This window comes from Cololabis saira, chromosome 23, assembly GCF_033807715.1.
Source record: "Cololabis saira isolate AMF1-May2022 chromosome 23, fColSai1.1, whole genome shotgun sequence".
NCBI classification, from domain to species: Eukaryota; Metazoa; Chordata; class Actinopteri; order Beloniformes; family Belonidae; genus Cololabis; species Cololabis saira.
The window spans coordinates 27310605-27329503 of record NC_084609.1 but is presented as its reverse complement, the minus strand read 5'-3'; the positions used below and the strand labels follow the sequence as shown (position 1 = coordinate 27329503).

The 18899-nt window shown below is 40.2% G+C and overlaps 1 protein-coding gene across 1 annotated transcript in view; it reads right to left on the bottom strand.

Moving 5' to 3' along the window:
• rerg (RAS-like, estrogen-regulated, growth inhibitor) overlaps positions 1-18899 on the bottom strand; it is a 78572-nt gene that overhangs the window by 5922 nt on the left and 53751 nt on the right. Inside the window, exon 4 of the mRNA XM_061714336.1 lies at positions 1737-1810. Within this exon, the coding sequence (XP_061570320.1) occupies positions 1737-1810 (74 nt within the window). The remainder of the gene's footprint in view (positions 1-1736; positions 1811-18899) is intronic.

The following is an 18899-nucleotide window of genomic DNA, read 5'->3' as shown; positions in this document are numbered from 1 at the left end:
AAAAGTGTATAGTCATTAGCAAATCAGCAAATTGTGGTAAAATAGCTTTTACCCTTTAACCATTACCCTACTACTCAAAAATGTTTTCTCTCTAATTGGTACGACAATTCTGGACCAGATCAACTAATCCCTAAATTTAGGATGTGTACCACAGGTTTTCAAAGTTGCAGTAATTAAACCTTTACTTAAAAAAACCTTCTCTTGACCCAGACATTTGAGCTAATTTTAGACCAATTTCCAACCTTCCATTTGTATCTAAAATTCTGGAAAAAGTAGTTGCATGCCAGTTATGTGACCATTTGTATAGAAATGATCTGTTTGAAGTCTTTCAGTCAGGGTTCAGAATGCATCATAGCACGGAGACAGCACTGGTTCCAGTCACGAATGACCTCCTTATGGCCTCAGATAAGGGATTAGTGTCCATACTGGTTCTACTGGACCTCAGATAAGGGATTAGTGTCCATACTGGTTCTATTAATCAGGTTTGTAAAATAGCATTTTTCCATCTCCGTAATATCGCAAAGATAAGGAAAATCCTCTTGCAGAGTGATGCAGAAAAACTAATTAATGCGCTTGTATCTTCTAGACTGGATTACTGTAATGTGTTGTTAGCAGGATGTCCAAGTAATTTGCTGAATAGGCTCCAGCTGATCCAGAATGCAGCAGCACGAGTGCTGACAGGAATCAGCAGGAGAGACCACGTCTCTCCAGTGTTAGCGTCGCTCCATTGGCTACCGGTAAAATTCTGAATCCAATTTAAAATTGTATTACTTATGTATGAAGCCGAAAATGGCCGAGAACCGCGATATTTGCAAGACCTGATATGCCTTATGTTCCTAACAGAGTTCTCTGTTCTCAGAGTGCAGGTTTACTCGTAGTTCCTAGATCAGGGGTCGGCAACCCAAAATGTTGAAAGAGCCATATTGGACCAAAAACTCAAAAAACAAATATGTCTGGAGCCGCAAAAAATGAAAAGTCTTGTATAAGCCTTAGAATGAAGGCAACACATGCTGCATGTATCTATATTAGTTATAACTGGGGGAAGATTTTTTTTTTTTCATTATGCACTTCGAGAAAAAAGTCGAAATGTCGAGAAAAAAGTCGAAATGTGAAGATTAATGTTGAAGTACAATCTTGAGAAAAAAGTCAAAATGTCGAGAAAAAAGCAGAAATGTCGAGTTTAATGTTGAAGTACAATCTCGAGAAAAAAGTCGAAATGTTGAGAAAAAAGTCTAAATGTCAATAAAAAAGTCGAAATGTCGAGGAAATAGTCAAAATTTCATGAAAAAAGTCGAAATGTTGAGAAACAAAATCAAAATGTCGGGAAAAAAGTCGAAATGTCGAAAAGTCGAAAAAAAGAAGAAAAAGGAAAAAAGAAGAAAAAGAAGAAAAAAAAGAGGAAAAAAAGGAAAAAACAGAAAAAAAAGAAGAAAAAAAGGAAAAAAAGGTCAAACATTTTTGAAAAAGCTCCAGGGAGCCACTAGGGCGGCGCTGAAGAGCCGCGGTCCGACCCCGACACAACCTCCACCTTTAAAACCAAACTTAAAACCTTTCTGTTTAGTAAAGCCTATAGTTAGTGTTTAGTAAACCTCTAGTTAGTGTAAATGTTAACGTGGGGGCCAGTAGTCATGGCTGCAGCTATAGAACAAGACTATAGCAGCTCATCTTAAACAGAGCTTCATCCTAATGCTGCTATAGATACATACATACAGTGGGAAATAACGGCTAAGTCTCACCTGCCCCGCAGTGTCCAGAATCTCCATGGTAACGACTTCATCATCAATATTGGCTTGATGACGGTATGTTGATTCTGGCAAGAAAATAGAAAGAAAACACAAGGTTTCCAGATACATTCAATTCAGATCAGTTGTGAATCACTATTTGATGACAAATCCCACCGTGGGAGTAAAACTCATTACAACATATTCATGAGGCTCTAAAATGTTCATAATTGGCCTCCACTGAAGTAGCGGGGAACGATTCCACCCACTGTTTTTTTTGTGTTTGGATTATGAAACATACAACACACCATTACTGTGTAAGGACTTTCCCCTCAGACACAGGAGGTCTGAGATATGCATCGACTTTCTGGAGTCGCTCATTAAGGGCTTTCCTGTCCAGAGTGATTGACTTTCTGAAGCCGCTCAAAACAAGGAGGCACGCTGATATCTGCCTTGCTCATAGGAATACTGGCCTGTTCGTGACAGCACATAATATTCCCATTTCCCCTGGTTTCTCTCACATTGAGTCATATTACCTTTAAAATCCCCAGCTCTCTTTTTCTGGCGTATTGTCAGAGGGTGATGGCTACGTTGACGGTACAGAGCGACCAGGTTTCCACCTGTGACTCACCTCTACCAACAGGAAAAGAGCCGTTTTTTCTCAGGCTCTAACTGGAACGCAGGCGTGAGCTGTGACCACCACCTTTCATCCCCGACAAAACACTGATATCATCTTCCTCGATTCCGCGTGTGAAAATCCCCTCCGAGTCAGCAGCTCTCAGGTTTTACTGAATTCCCCTCAAGCTCTCCTTGTTGAGACAAATGCTGCTGGAGTTTGTCGTCATTTTCACCGGACACGGATTTCTAAAAGCTTTTTGTCTCTTCGAATCCAAAACTGATGAGTAATCTGCCTGCTTTGGTGAAGAACGGATATTTAAAGATTTTGTTACTTAAAAAAGAAAAAAAAACAAAAAAAACACTGGGTTTGTATGTGTATATAAATGTATGTGTATGCGTATGTATGCGTATATATATACTGTATGTATATATATTAAAGGAGCTGTATGTAAGAGCAATAATAAAACGAATCATAAAATGACCCCGATATGTCGACAGACATTTAAAAATCATGTTCATTTCAAATACTTATGTCACTGACAACAGCACTCAAGCCAGGATATTCCAGTTTAAAAAGAGGAGTTGCAGCCCTCAACTGATGATTATGTTGTCATTTTTTGTTTTGGCCTGAAGCTCCACCCTCCACCTATCTCCCAATCACCAAGTCAGTATTGTTTCTGAAGCTCCACCCTCCACCTATCTCCCAATCACCAAGTCAGTATTGTTTCTGAAGCTCCACCCTCCACCTATCTCCCAATCACCAAGTCAGTATTGTTTCTGAAGCTCCACCCTCCACCTATCTCCCAATCACCAAGTCAGTATTGTTTCTGAAGCTCCACCCTCCACCTATCTCCCAATCACCAAGTCAGTATTGTTTCTGAAGCTCCACCCTCCACCTATCTCCCAATCACCAAGTCAGTATTGTTTCTGAAGCTCCACCCTCCACCTATCTCCCAATCACCAAGTCAGTATTGTTTCTGAAGCTCCACCCTCCACCTATCTCCCAATCACCAAGTCAGTATTGTTTCGGCATCCGGGTTGCCAGCTCGTTTCTAATTATCGCAGCCATGGCAGCCTACGTTCCTGCTGCATTCTGCAGCCTACCTGGCAACCTCTGGTCGGGGGGAGGAGGGGGAGGGTACACGCCGCTCAACAATATTTTGAAAGTGACTGCAGTACCAGTTTTGGACATTTCTTACAGACGGCTCCTTTAAATATAGTAACAATGCACATATATATGCCTTAGGTTTTTACCAGCATGGTATCAACCATTAATATGTGTGCAGACAAGGTAAAAAAAAATAAAAAATGTTGTTACATTTACTGTATAAGCATAAAATCTGCACATTTCACAAGTTATTATGTTCAAGAATCTCTTTTTGCTTTCAGAACCATTCGTAATATTTTCAGAATTTAGGGTACCGATTTTATTAGGTGTTTATGGAGCAAGAAGGGACATTTTTAGTTACTAAACAGTAAATAAATAACCCTTTTTTTATTCTGTTTTCTTTACTCAAGTGAGCTAACTCCAGTTTTAGACGTCACGGCACTCGTTCCGACATTGGTAAATAGTACTTAGGCATTATATTGTGATATTATCCAGCTTAATCCCACTAATTCAGGCTAGATGTTGTCTCCACTCATCAATAAAACACAATCTAAACTGTATGATTACAGATTAGTCTGAACTGATAGTTGGCTAATTTAACCACATTATAACTGACTGTGGATGGGTTTTTTTTGTATAACTTGCTTAGTGCTGGAAACCATCTGGATATCCGGTGGATTTGGGCTGGTTCTGGGAATCGTTCGTAAGGAAATGATCCACTCGCAGTTGGATCATTTCCTTGGTTGGGTTTGTCTGTCTCGCTGACACGTCTGAGCTACAATTCCAGGCTGAGTTATCCAGATTTAACACTGAAACTCACGTCACAGGCCTCAGTTAAGATTATGTAATGAACAAGATGTTGAAGAACAACAGTCGTGCTTGTGCATATTTTCAAAATCAAATCTACTGAATAAAATTAGTTTGGCTCAACAAACATCTGCGTCGCCAAACTAAACAGACTCTTAGTTGTTAGCTTTAACAATAAACCAGCTTCCTGTAAATATATAGCATAAAACAGATCTCAATTTATCTTTAATCAGATTTTTTATTCCAGGTCAAATTCAAACCCCTTTCAAGCACTTTCAAGGTCCAATCTAAAATGTTTCAAGCACTGTGCCAGAGCTGCAGTAAATTACATAATTAGATGAATAAATATACTCGGAGAGATCAAGTCACTTTTTATTACATTAAAAAAAGATTGGATTAGGATGTAAAAAACAACATTTTGATTTCTAATGGAGGCTTAATTGAATCAGAAGAACAAGAAAATAAAATCTTTTATGGTTTAAATGTCTAATTTGTTAGTAATTGGACTTTACTTCCATCAGCTGAACTTTAAAACAGAAAAACAGCTTGCCAGAACTCGTGCTCTTCTGTTGTTCATGATGCAAGTTCACTTGAACAATTACATTTGATCTGAGTAAAACTAAATCTTATAACAGTTGGACTTATAGAGGGAATGAAAACCTTGTCACATCACATCCAGTACAAACAGTTACAAGACAAACTTTCTGACCAGTCTGGGAACTTTTTAAAATGAAATGCATTCAGATCATCCTGATTTTCCCACATGATCCGCATGTAGCTTTGCCAAATCTCACTGATAAGGTCAGAAAACGAGTCAAAGCTGTGCACTTTGCTGTTTTTGTGCTGTTTCCTTGGGTGAAATCAGGTTCTCTTAACCTGCCTCTTCTGATTCAGTTAGTCTGGAGACACGATTCCTGTCAGGAAACTATTGGTACGAAGTCTGTATCAGTCAAATCTGCATGTTTTACTAAAGAAATAATGCTAAAATATGTAAAAACCGATGAAAATAGAAACTAATGATTGTACTTTTTCTTTGGCTCGATGCACTGAGCTAATGTTTGCTTAAGTTTCTAGTGAATTACTGCGGTAACTGGCGGTAAAGTTGATTATGTTCTCTACATATTTGCTTAATGATAAATATGAGGCAACGTAGCCAGGAAGCTGGTGCTGAATCGACTATCTCCTACTGCATTAAAAACTTTCTGCCACCATTTACCATTTATCTGATGAAACGTGCCCTCCGGCGCCGTCAGAAGCTGCCGCTCCTTCTTAAGACTTTTGTCCTCGTCTAATCCATGTTTCGTATTTCTCATTAACTCTAGAACTTTGGTGTTACACAACACACTAGTAGATCCTGGCCAGCACAAGTTTTACTTTGGGCTCTCAAAATTATTTGTCCATCCAACAAGTATCATTATTAAATCTATGTGAATATTTTTTACAATCTTGGTATATCATTGTTTTCCTGTCATATAGCAACATTGTCCCAACTGTCATTTACTGTAGACAACTATCTGCTGCGAATGAAGTCATTAAATAATTCAAAGATATACTTTATTTGGGAAGGACTGATTTCCTGAGGTCACCGAGGTGGTTCGTAAGCTCCTCGGTGGCACCGGGGGTGGATGAGATTCGCCCTGAGTACCTCAAGTCTCTGGATGTCGTAGGGCTGTCTTGGCTGACACGCCTCTGCGACATTGCATGGAGGAAGGGGACAGTACCGCTGGGGTGGCAAACCGGGGTGGTGGTCCCTCTGTTTAAAAAGGGGGACCGGAGAGTGTGTTCCAACTACAGGGGGATCACACTTCTCAGCCTCCCGGGGAAAGTCTACGCCAGGGTACTGGAGAGGAGATTACGGCCGATAGTCGAACCTCGGATTCAGGAGGAACAATGCGGTTTTCGTCCCGGTCGTGGAACACTGGACCAGCTCTATACCCTCCGCAGGGTGCTCGAGGGTTCATGGGAATTTGCCCAACCAGTCTACATGTGTTTTGTGGATCTGGAGAAGGCATTTGACCGTGTCCCTCGTGCCATTCTGTGGGGGGTGCTGAGTGAGTATGGAGTCCGGGGCCCTCTACTAAGGGCTGCCCGGTCTCTGTATGATCGAAGCAGGAGTCTGGTTCGCATTGCCGGCAGTAAGTCAGACTTGTTCCCGGTGCATGTTGGACTCCGGCAGGGCTGCCCTTTGTCACCGGTCCTGTTCATAATTTTTATGGACAGGATTTCTAGGCGCAGCCAGGGGCCGGAGGGGATCCGGTTTGGGAACCTCAGGATTTCATCTCTGCTTTTTGCAGATGATGTTGTCCTGTTGGCTTCATCAGACCGGGACCTCCAGCATGTGCTGGGGCGGTTTGCGGCCGAGTGCGACGCGGCAGGGATGAGAATCAGCACCTCCAAGACCGAGGCCATGGTTCTCGACCGGAAAAGGGTGGCATGCCTTCTCCGGGTGGGTGGAGAAGTCCTGCCTCAGGTGGAGGAGTTCAAGTATCTCGGGATCTTGTTCACGAGTGAGGGAACAATGGAGCGTGAGATTGACAGGCGGATCGGTGCAGCGTCCGCAGTAATGCGGTCGATGTACTGGACCGTCGTGGTAAAGAGGGAGCTGAGTCGAGAGGCGAAGCTCTCGATTTACCGGTCAATCTACGCCCCTACCCTCACCTATGGTCATGAACTTTGGGTAGTGACCGAAAGGACAAGATCGCGGATACAAGCGGCCGAGATGAGTTTCCTCCGCAGGGTGGCTGGACGCTCCCTTAGAGATAGGGTGAGGAGTTCGGTCACCCGGGAGGAGCTCGGAGTCGAGCCGCTGCTCCTCCACATTGAGAGGAGTCAGCTGAGGTGGCTTGGGCATCTGTACCGGATGCCTCCTGGACGCCTCCCTAGGGAGGTGTTCCAGGCATGTCCCACCGGGAGGAGACCCCGGGGAAGACCCAGGACACGCTGGAGAGACTATGTCTCTCGGCTGGCCTGGGAACGCCTCGGACTCCCCCCGGAAGAGCTGGAGGAGGTGTCTGGGGTGAGGGAAGTCTGGGCATCCCTGCTGAGGCTGCTGCCCCCGCGACCCGGTAACGGATAAGCGGGAGAAGATGAGTGAGTGAGTGAGTGATTTCCTGATAGGACGGTCAGATAAATATCTATTTGACATTTTGATAACTGCTGCTAAAAAAGCTCACGAGACATTGGTTGCTCCCTGAGGCCACAATACAGGAGTGGATAAACTTAGTTAATGATATATATATGATGGAAAAGATTACATTTTGCCTCTGTCTCCAGAAAGATTTGTTTGTAAAATTGTGGACGAAATGGGTTGAATATGTGAAGCCTTTGCGCCCAGAATTTGTGGAGGTATTGAATAGATAAAACTTGTTTTGTTTTTCTCCTCCTTCCCCCTCACATTCTTAAAGGATCTGAAGACAGACACTAATACTATCATATCATTATCCTTTTATTATCTCATTCTCCACCCAACTGAGAATCATGTTATTTTTCTTATGTATGGAGGTTTTATGTTTATAGTCTCTCTCTCCCAGATTGTATAGAGTTCTTTGTTCTTTTTTCCTTTTTTTATCTCTTAATATGTTTACTTAAAATGAAAAAACTGCATGACGGATAAGAATATTACTGCTTTTACTTTGTGATATGTACTGCCATACCTAAATAAAGAATAAAAAAAAAAAAATTCAAAGATTTTCATTAAGGCAGGACCTGAATATGAGGATATTCTTTGGACAGATTATGTCACCTGGTCAATCAGCCAGGGGGGAATAGAAATCACAACAGAAACAGAGAAAAAGAAAGACTTTGTGGTTTCCTCATAACTTTCATAATACCTCAGAAAAATGAAAGTTAACACCAACACCACCCCAAACCGACTCCAGCTCTTTATACCTGACAGGACACGACCACCAAACCTCAACCAATGAATCAATAAACAAATAAGTAAAAGGATTTGTGTGTTCATTTGCTCAATGGCGTGACGGCCGCTCATCCTTACAGACGAACATCTGGTTTTTAATTTGGTCATCATTTTTCTTTTTTAAATAACTACAGTACTACTGTCATTTAGCAGACGCTTTTATCCAAAGCGACTTACATCTGAGTGAACAACTCAAGCAATAAATCACACATGAGGGTCCAGCTGGATCAGTGCTGGTCAGACTGCTGAGTCCAAATGACTTGTTTTTGCTCTCACGGTTTCTCTCGGTTTCAGGCTGGTCAGCAGAACTCTTCATGAAGCCTGAGTGCAACCGTCTCACTCGTGTCAACGTCACTCATTTTGACAACATGAAAATCCAAGAATTTCAGTTTCATAAAATTTTTAAGCGCCCTTTACACGTTGGCGCAAGAACTTGCCTGTTGGGATGAGAGGATGAGCTTCCAGCTGAATTCAGTAACAAAGATCTTGTACATATTCTGTTGCACTGGGCTCAAAAATGCATTCTGGTTATGTGGATCTCTGACAAAGATCCCACTTTATCTCAATGGCTGCTAACTGTGACGAATCCCAAACTGATTTGGGACCCTTTCTTTGACTATCTGGATGCCGCCACATCTCAAAGGATTAAGTCTGGACTTATAGAACTGGCTTGGAATAAGAATCTAAATGTATAGATTGGGATGATAATAGTCTACTGTTTGTCTACTTGTACCCAAATGTAGGCCTGTGTTGAAAAAATCGATTTCCCAATTCTAAATCGATTCTCATATTAATTCCTAAAAATCGATTCATATGTCTAAAGATCGATTTTTAAATATTTTTTTTTGGGGGGGGGGGTTCTTTTATTTATTTATGTTTTTTTTTTTTCATCATTACATTACAACTTTTGGTTATTTTTTTATTTATCCCCAAAAAAGGAATGTTTTGTTGGACACGAGAATAACTGGTGCCATGTTTTTGCCTTTAAATATGTTTAAAGGTATGAAAACATTAAAGTGTTAGGTTATAATTGCATAAATTGTCTATATTTCATTACTTTATATACTGTCTTGGGGTTACATTTGCAAAAAATGCTAAAAACCAAATGCTCAAAAATTAAAAACCAAAATAGACCAAAAATGGAACAAATAAAAACTGAATGTGGGAAAAAATAAAAGCGATTTCATCCGTCTCTGTTTCCTCCCTGGATCTGTTTGGTAATTCTGACCCACATGATGTTTCTGAAAGCAGTTCTATCAGCATTCTGGGAGCTGATTGGTCCTTACAGCATCATTAGCTGACAATACTTGCTGTTGAATATCAATATAATACTAGTAGTAATATTTTGCATAACTACAGTCATATCATTCATGCAACAGCTCAAAAAACAGTTTTGACATTTGAATCGATCCCCAGCCCTACTCAAATGCTCTGTATTATTTTTGTTGTGTTGGTTTTGCTGCTTTGCTATGAAAAATAATTAAAAAACAAAAAGAAATCCAAGAATTTAAAAGGATTTCATTCAAGAGAAAACTTATTTTATCTTAAGTAAATATAATTTGAATGCCATCGTCAAGTGTTAACGATGAATTTCAGTCAGAGAGTGAACGGCAGGTCCTGCACGCTCCCCCTGCTGCGCCGCAGGTGCACTCACCTCTCCTGGGGAAATATTGCGTACCTGTGACGTAAGTGAAATGTCACAGCGAGCCAGCGGGAGGAGCCGCCGCAGCTGTTTGGCTGCAGGCATGAGCTGCATCTCCCAGTCTCACACTGACACTCGTGGGACGGCCTATTTCAGGAGCCATGGCAACATTATCCCAACTGTCCGCTCCCTCGTGTATCTGACACTAGATTCACTGAGACAAGGCAGCGTTGGGATGATTTAACCAGCTGGAGCTTCCAAATAAAAACAAACCCCGTCACACCGACTGCGGTGGGGACGAGACGGGAAAAGAAAGCTTTCAGTCCATGTGAAAAACTGGAAACTGGACAGTTCGCCATGTAAGCAGGATGCACATAAATCTCCACAGATGATACCACGGCCTCCTGCAGACCATAGCGGTGCTGGAGACCAACATTCACAGCTCAGAAGTGAATGTGGAGGGAAATGTGTGGAAATGAAACAACCTTTTCCATTGATTCAGAACAGTGGTGATGAGAAAGCTGACACAACCAAGAGGCTTTGTGATAAATCATCCGGTGATAATCCTCCCCAGAGCTGTCTCAGTGCAAAAACCAAAAGTAAATCATGTCTCGAGCTGTAAACTCTGAAAACCACTGTCCTTCTCTTCCTGTGAGATAGAGGAGCTTTTCTACCCCAGTACGTGGGAGAACACAGGACTGGACAGCCGTGAATGACAAACCTAGAAAACAACCGAGTGTGAAACTGCATTATACATTTTCTCCACCAGAGAAGGACCCTGGACATCTATCTGAGCACCATCCATCCCTAGAAAGGATGGGGGGTATGGACTAATACATGTATCACGATAATTTCTGGCATTTATCCAGATAACGATAAAAATGACGATTAAAAAAATACCAATTCAACTCCACCTTTGTAACTATAAATCTATCACCACATTCAGTCTTTGGAGCCCCCAAAACATTGCTCTAAAAGATACTAAATACTACTAAACTACACCAATTAAATTGAATTAATAAAAACCAATTAAATGAGTTACACCTGTACTGCAAAACTGGAATGACTCAGATCCTCCATGTTTGTTACACAAAAACCTTACCTTTATCCTTTCTTTCTTTCTTTCTTTCTTTCTTTCTTTCTTTCTTTCTTTCTTTCTTTCTTTCTTTCTTTCTTTCTTTCTTTCTTTCTTTCTGGCTCATTTCTTTCTTTTTTTCTTTCTTTCTGGCTCATTTCTTTCTTTCTTTCTTTCTTTCTTTCTTTCTTTCTTTCTTTCTTTCTTTCTTTCTTTCTGGCTCATTTCTTCCTTCCTTCCTTCCTTCCTTCCTTCCTTCCTTCCTTCCTTCCTTCCTTCCTTCCTTCCTTCCTTCCTTCCTCCCTTCCTTATTTTCTCCCTCCCTTCCTTCCTTCCTTCCTTCCTTCCTTCCTTCCTTCCTTCCTTCCTTCCTTCCTTCCTTCCTTCCTCCCTTCCTTATTTTCTCCCTCCCTTCCTTCCTTCCTTCCTTCCTTCCTTCCTTCCTTCCTTCCTTCCTTCCTTCCTTCCTTCCTTCCTTACTTCCTTCCTTCCTTCCTTCCTTCCTTCCTTCCTTCCTTCCTTCCTTCCTCCCTTCCTTATTTTCTCCCTCCCTTCCTTCCTTCCTTCCTTCCTTCCTTCCTTCCTTCCTTCCTTCCTTCCTTCCTTCCTTCCTTCCTTCCTTCCTTCCTTCCTTCCTTCCTTCCTTCCTTCCTTCCTTCCTTCCTTCCTTCCTTCCTTCCTTCCTTCCTTCCTTCCTTCCTTCCTTCCTTCACGTACGTTGTGCGTGGATTTAACGCAGAATCATAAATCAGCTTTACAAAAAAACGTCATCAACGGAAACTTATCGTTTTTATCGCGAGATGACAAATTCTTACCGTGGGGAATTGTTTTGACGGTACATCGTGAACGGTAAAATATCACCCATTCCTACTAAGAAGGACTGAAAACCTGTTAAAAAGTAAAGGCCACAGGGAAAGCTAGGGCTGGTCCTGCATCTCTGATTGTGGGTGACTCTGCTGTAAATGATGAACAAAGGATGTGTGGAAAGAACACCAACGTCATCTGCTGTCCTACGGATACGGTCAGTCCTCTGAAGGAAAGGAATCCTTCAAATTGTGGCTGAATATGCAACTGTGACAAACATCGTTCTTCAAACAGGGTCAAACCTATGGAGGTAGATTTGTGTCTTAATTATTCAATCAAAAAAAAGATTGCTTCAATCAAAAAATATATATATATTAAAAAAAATTCACTTCAATCAAAAAAGCAATTTTCAACTAAAGAAAAAAGTGTTTGAATGCAAACAAATATTTGGGACTCAAAAAAATGCATTTGAACACTGTTTTTCTTTGATTGGAAATGTTTTCTTTGATAGAAGTGAAGTTTCTTTTGTTTGAAGCAACTTTTTTGATTGAAGTAGTGTTGTTTTGTGTTTGGGCCATATTATGGGTAGAGCATTTGTGTCTATCATTTAATAAAAAAAGAAGTTGCTTCAAAAAGAAAAAAATATTTTCAATAAAAGAAAATCACTTCAATAAAAAAAACGTTTTCAATCAAAGAAAAAAAGTGTTTGAATGCAAAAAAATATTTGAGACCCAAAGAATTGCATTTGAACACTTTTTGTTTTTATTTAAAATATTTTTTTCGATTTGAAGAGATTTATTTCATTTATTTTTTTTCTCTTTGTTTTTGATTGAATCATTTTGACACAAACATCCCGCAGTGGGCGGATGCTTCCTCATTGGTCAGACCAGAGTCAGACATGTTTGAGTGACCAGTGTCTACACCAACCACGTCTTTCTGACAAGCAAGGTATGGTTATGTGTCCAAGCCGCAATGTGAGGTTCTGAAACAGGACTTTGTATCAGTGAGGCCAGAGTGAGCAGGAGAGGAGCAGGGGTCGCAGTCTTATTTAATTAATTGTTTAAAACGTAAGCAGTTATCTCCTGGAAGTTTTCAGTCTTTTGAATATGTGGCTATACAGCTGGAGGCCTCATCCAGAATCCTGTTTCTGAATATTTACAGCCCCCCAAACTACTGTGCAGACTTTTTGGATGATCTCAGTGACGATCTGTGTTGATTTTGACAATTATTGGACAAATCTTGACAAGACACAAATGAACAACTACAGGCCCATCTCAAATCTCCCATGTTTAAGAAAAAGTGGTTTTTCAACAGTTCCATTACTTTTTAACCCAAAATAACAGCTATGATGCCTTCCAGTCAGGTTTTAGACAGCACCACAGCACTGAGACTGCACTGGCCAAAGCGTTTAATGACATCATATCTTACTCAAATGACTGGAGAACTGGGTGGGTCTTTCCAGAACTGTACTAAACTGGTTCAAAAAATACTTAAGAGAACAGGAAGTATTTTGTGCCAATAAGTAACTTTCCATCTGAGGAGACAATAATCACATGTGGAGTTCCCCAAGGTTCCATCCTGGGACCTCTTTTGTTTAACATCTACATGCTCCGACTGGCACAGATCATAAAGAAGCAAAAAATAAACTACCATAGCTATGCAGATGACACACAGATATATATTACAATATAACCAGGAGACCAAGGCCCTGTACAAGCTCTTGGTAAATGCATTGAGGAGATTAATGACTGGATGTGCCACAACTTTCTCCAGCTAAACAAAAACAAAATTGAGGTTATTGTCTTTGGAGCCAAAGAGAAACGCTCACAGGTCACCATAGAGCTTCAATCTATACACCTAAAAACCACCAACCAGGTCATAAATCTGGGTGTAGTGATGGACTCAGACTTAAATCTGGAGAAACACATTAAGGCAATAACAAAGTCAGCCTAGTATCACCTTAAGAATTCATCAAGATTTAAAGATCTGATTTCTCAGCAGGACCTGGAAAATTTGTCCATGCATCTTTATATGTAGTTTGATCACCACCGGCCTGCTTTGCTGTTGCCGTCCCTGACCCACCAGTCTGGCCTTCGGCAGGAGGGTCCCCCCTTATGAGCCTGGTCCTGCTCAAGGTTTCTTCCCTCCTAAAGGGGAGTTTTTCCTTGCTACTGTTTGGCTTAAGGTTTTTCTCCCACTAGGGGAGTTTTTACCTGCCATTGTTTATGTAATAATGTCTCGGGGGTTCATGTTCTGGGTCTCTGGAAAGATCCTAGAGACAACTTTTGTTGTATTAGACGCTATATAAATAAAATTGAATTTAATTGATTATTGTAACAGCATCTTTAACAGTTTACCTAAAAAGTCAGTTAGATAACTGCAGCTCATCCAGTCCTCACTAACACCAACAAAGTGGACCAGATCAGTCCAACTCTGAGGTCTTAACACTGGCTGTCTGTCCATTAGAGGACAGACTTTAAAGTTCTGATTCTGGTCTATAAAGATCTGAATGGTCCAGGACCAGAACACACCAGGGACCTCCTGACCCAGTATGAACCTTCAGACCCCTCGGGTTATCTGGATCCGGTTTTTCTATCAGTTCCCAGAGTCAGAACCAGATATGGACGAGCTGCATCCTGCTATGCTCCACATGTCTAGAACAAACTCCCAAAAAGCCTCAGATCAGCTGAAACGTTCAGTGCATTTAAAACCAGGTTGAGAACTCACCTGTTCTCAGCTGCCTTTGAATAAAGTGTCAAATCTGCACTGATACTTTTAAGCTTCAGTTTTGAAAATATGTTATAACTACAGCGTTAATCTATTGTTTTTTATTATCTTTCTTTCTTTTTGTTTAAATGTTAAATCCTGCTTTTTATTTTCTGCTATGATATGATTTTGTGAAGCACTTTGTTGTTGAATTGTGCTCTAGAAATACTTGCCTTGCCTTGCACATGCTGTATAATAATTAATTTTTGAATGCTCACTCAGTAATTCCACTGAACTTTGCCATATCACATTGAGCACAGCTGCTTTTGTGATGTCAAACTACAGCGGCCGCAGCACAGAGGTCATTTCTGTGAACCAGAGGAGGCCAGACTTTGTAGGATTATGAACAGCGGGAAAAAAACAACTACGATGCCATGAATACAGCCTCCGTTTCCCATAATGCTGCTGAAAATGTGACGCCCCACGCCCCCACCCCCATGCCCAGGACTGTTACTTAGGTATGAGCACTGGGTGATGAAATGGGTAAAAAATCGGGGATAAACACTTTAAAAAAAAAGAAAATGCGACCCAAATGGAAATGTACACATCTAGTATCAGCCAAGAGTCAAGAACATACTAACAACATACATGTAGAAGACTTGCAATTTTTTTTACAAATATCATTTAGTCTTTTTGTATAATTTAGTGAAAGGGTGGTTAACAAATATAACATTGGAAAAGTGAACAAAATGATAATTTGTCTTAGCTGCTGTTTAACTGCTAAACCTGTTGCCGTATATTTGTTTCAATAGACCACTGTAGTCAACTAAATTATTTAAATACATCAATAAATTGAATCAACAAAATATTAGTTTCAATTTCATTTGAAAGACTATTTGATCATTTTTAGGAAGCATCATCTAGCCTTTAGGTTTTGTCTACTCTATGGAGTAGATGATAATTCTTTAAATCAACACATAACATATCTTCTTTCCTGCTACATTAATGTTCAAAATATAGGACTTTTTAATGCATGATCAAGAGATGGGGGTTTTCACTTCCCTAAAACTTCACAGGCTTGTAACAAACCAGTACATACTTTAATATCAACAGCCCCATCAGGGCTGCACCTGATTAAAAAACGTCAATACAAATAACCGATAATTAACTGCTTCTGCAAACAGAAGCAGCTGAGAAGAATAACAAGATAGCTCTAGCCTCCAGCAAACAATTCAGATGCTATTATGGTGGAACTGACCCAAAAAATTACATCACTTTTTTTTCCAAAAGCAAAAACAAATTTCAAACAACAAACAGTGCTCTACAGAGCTATTGCTGAATGGAATTCTCTTCCGGGTTACATTTCTAAAACCCAGAGCAAGGTCAGTTTCAAAAAACAAGTGAAGAAATACATAGCTCACAAAAGGTAGTGTAACCATAAATTATTTATTTACGGTGTGTCTTGCTGTATCTGAGTGTGTTTTTTGACACTGTATATGTGTGATGATCCCCCACAAAATCACATGTCACTATATCTGATTGGATGTTAAGACTATGCTTTGCTGCTATTTGCTTGCTAAATGATTTGCTAAATTTGCTGATTTGCTAATGGCTGGTACTTTTATAGACTGTACATTGTCTATGTAAATCTTTTTGTGATGTTCGTTAAATTTGCTGATTTGTTAAATGTTGTTACTTTTATAGACTGTATGTTGTCTATGCAATTTTTTTTGTGATGTTTGTTAGTGTATTTCTGAACTGTATTCTTATTTTTTAATCATATTATTTTATTGTTTTATTGATCGGACCCCAGGAAGAGTAGTTGATGTAAACTACATAAGCTAATGGGGATCCAAATCAAACCAAATCAAATCAAATCAAATCAAATCAAATCAAATCAAATCAAATCACTTTCCTCAAAATCAGCCTATAATTTATATCATGCATCCCCGTTTGATTTGTCCCCACATTTCAACTTTAAAGTTTTAATTTACCTGTCTTTGTCAGTTTATTGATATTTTCTTTCATTTTAGAGCTTTAAAGAAGGCAGAAATTGAAATATAGATATTAAATAAATATATAGCTTTTTAGCAAAGAAAGATTTTGTTCCAGCATGTTTAACCAAACAGACGATTTCTCATCTTAAAACAGCACAAAAGACCTTTCACGAGTTTTTTCTATCTCAGATGATGTTCCTATTCTTCGTCGTCCCTTTCTTGAGTTTGTTATTCCTCTCTGCCACGACGCAGCTGTGTGAGCTGGATACATCGCTGCTGATGATGGAGGACAGAAGGCCAAAGTTACTGTTTGGACAGAAGACCGCAGGAGCTGGACAATAAAATATTCCTTCAAATGAAATTTAAACAGATATTTAAATACATTTAAAAAAAACAGACTCCTCTGTGCTCTTTCAAAGTAAAACTCCCCGAGTCGCCTCAATCTTCCGTTCTTGAGTAAATAGCTTCGCCCTGGGCTGAAAGGACCCAATTTCCCAGATTCATCTGAAGATCAGAGGTTATTCATTGTAAAAAAGGACATTTTTTCTCTATTAACCTGATACAAACGAAGCAGTAAATGATAAATGGAGATGAATGAGGAGCTGCAGCCGCTGGCAGGCATGGTGAGATCGATTAAGTGGAGCCGTTTTCTGGAATCAATCATGACTTCCTTAGACGCAGGGTCCACTCACACACCCCCTACCAGCGCCGTGTGCCCTAATAGTCTTTTAATAATGTTTCATTCGCTTCATGGGTCATTTCAGCCATGCAGCAGTGTGATTGGTTACAGAAATCCACCTACAGTGATGTTATTCACAGTATGAACTTCAAGCTGAGTGATGCTGTAACCAAGGAGCCACTTCTCCCCGTCCTTGAGCTCAGATCCTGTGTACTTATACAGTACACAGGATGTATGAAGCTGCTACTCACTGGGGGAAGACCTTACAACCAAGGACTGTGTCAACAGGTAAATAAAAGGCTCCATTTATTCTGATGTGCAGCAGGTTCAGTCCAAAAAACGTGATTAATGCTGAATTTAAAAATCCAAATAAATGTCAACAACATCAAAGCCATATTTCCAGATTAGACGGAAAGTATAACGGCCATTAGCGTTGGATAATCACACGGTCGCCTGAAAACGGAATCATTTCCTGGAATCAGTCTGTTTGTGCTGCTGATTGCTCTCCGATGCGCCGTCATATCACCGAGAACCAGACGCGCTATTGAAGGGAGCACAGCTGGGAGGTTGTGCCCTGCCTCGCACAGCCAGGAAATGAAAAGCGCCTCGCAGATGAATCCTTTTGTTTTTCAGCCCTGAATTTATAGTGTTGCGAATCGGTTAAACCTTCAGTGCATGAAAAGAGCATTTATCTATTTTGTCTCCCTCCATTAAGCCAGACGGAATCGCTCTGAGCTGGTATCTGAAATAGTCCTTTTTATAATGACTTTTTTTGCTTTAGTTTATCTTTTTAATCTTTAAAAATGTAAACATTAAGAAGATGGTTTCTTAGCCGTAATCCATGACAGTAACATTGAAGGAAGGATGAGGAACGAAGTCAACAGCTACTCAGACTGAGACAACGTTCACATCATAAAACAACCTTTTACATTTTATCCAGGTGTAAAACATGCTATGTGCTGGATTTTAACACTGTGTCACCTTTAGATCAGACAGTCAAAGGGAATGTATCCACATTGTCTGTTTTGCACAAGGGGCAACCTCCACTTTTGTTTCTATTCAAGGCCTGTGCAGTTCCTGGACTGACCCCTAGAGGCTCAGAAACCAGTCAGGGACACCTCCCCCTTCTAACCTATCATGTCTCTGGTGAAGTTTAGTCCAATCACATGTAAGGTCAGGTAAGGCTGGGCGATATGGCCTTTTATTAATGTCTCGATATTTTTAGGCCATGTCGGGATACACGATATAAATCTCGATATTTTGCCTTAGCCTTGAATTAACACTTTGATGCCTACAATCACACCAGTATGATGATTCTATATGTCTACATTAAAACATTCTTGTTCATACTGTATTAATATATGCTCATTTTAAACTTTCATGCAAAAAGGGGGAAATCACAACTAAGTCAAATTTACTAAAACTGTATTTATTAATCAGTTACTAAACAGTGAGTGGCACAAACATAAAAAGTGTCATTTCAAAACAGAAAGTGCACGTTGCATCTCTCTGACTCCCCGTCTGAAGAACATCTGCTAAGAACATGTTCTGGTCCCGGTTTTACCTGGTTTTACCAGGATGAGCTGCTCTGAGCAGGAGGGGCCTTTACAGCACCTTTATATTCAGACTATTGTAGGTGCAGGGACTGCAATGTTTCATCCTCTCCTCCTTTACTTTGCATCACTTTCACTTACTTTTAGAAATATGACGTCATATAGTCTTGTTTGACTTTGTTTCGATAATAATAATAATGACTTGGATTTATATAGCGCCCTTCAAGGCACCCAGAGCGCTTTACAGAAATCATTATTCATTCATACACATTC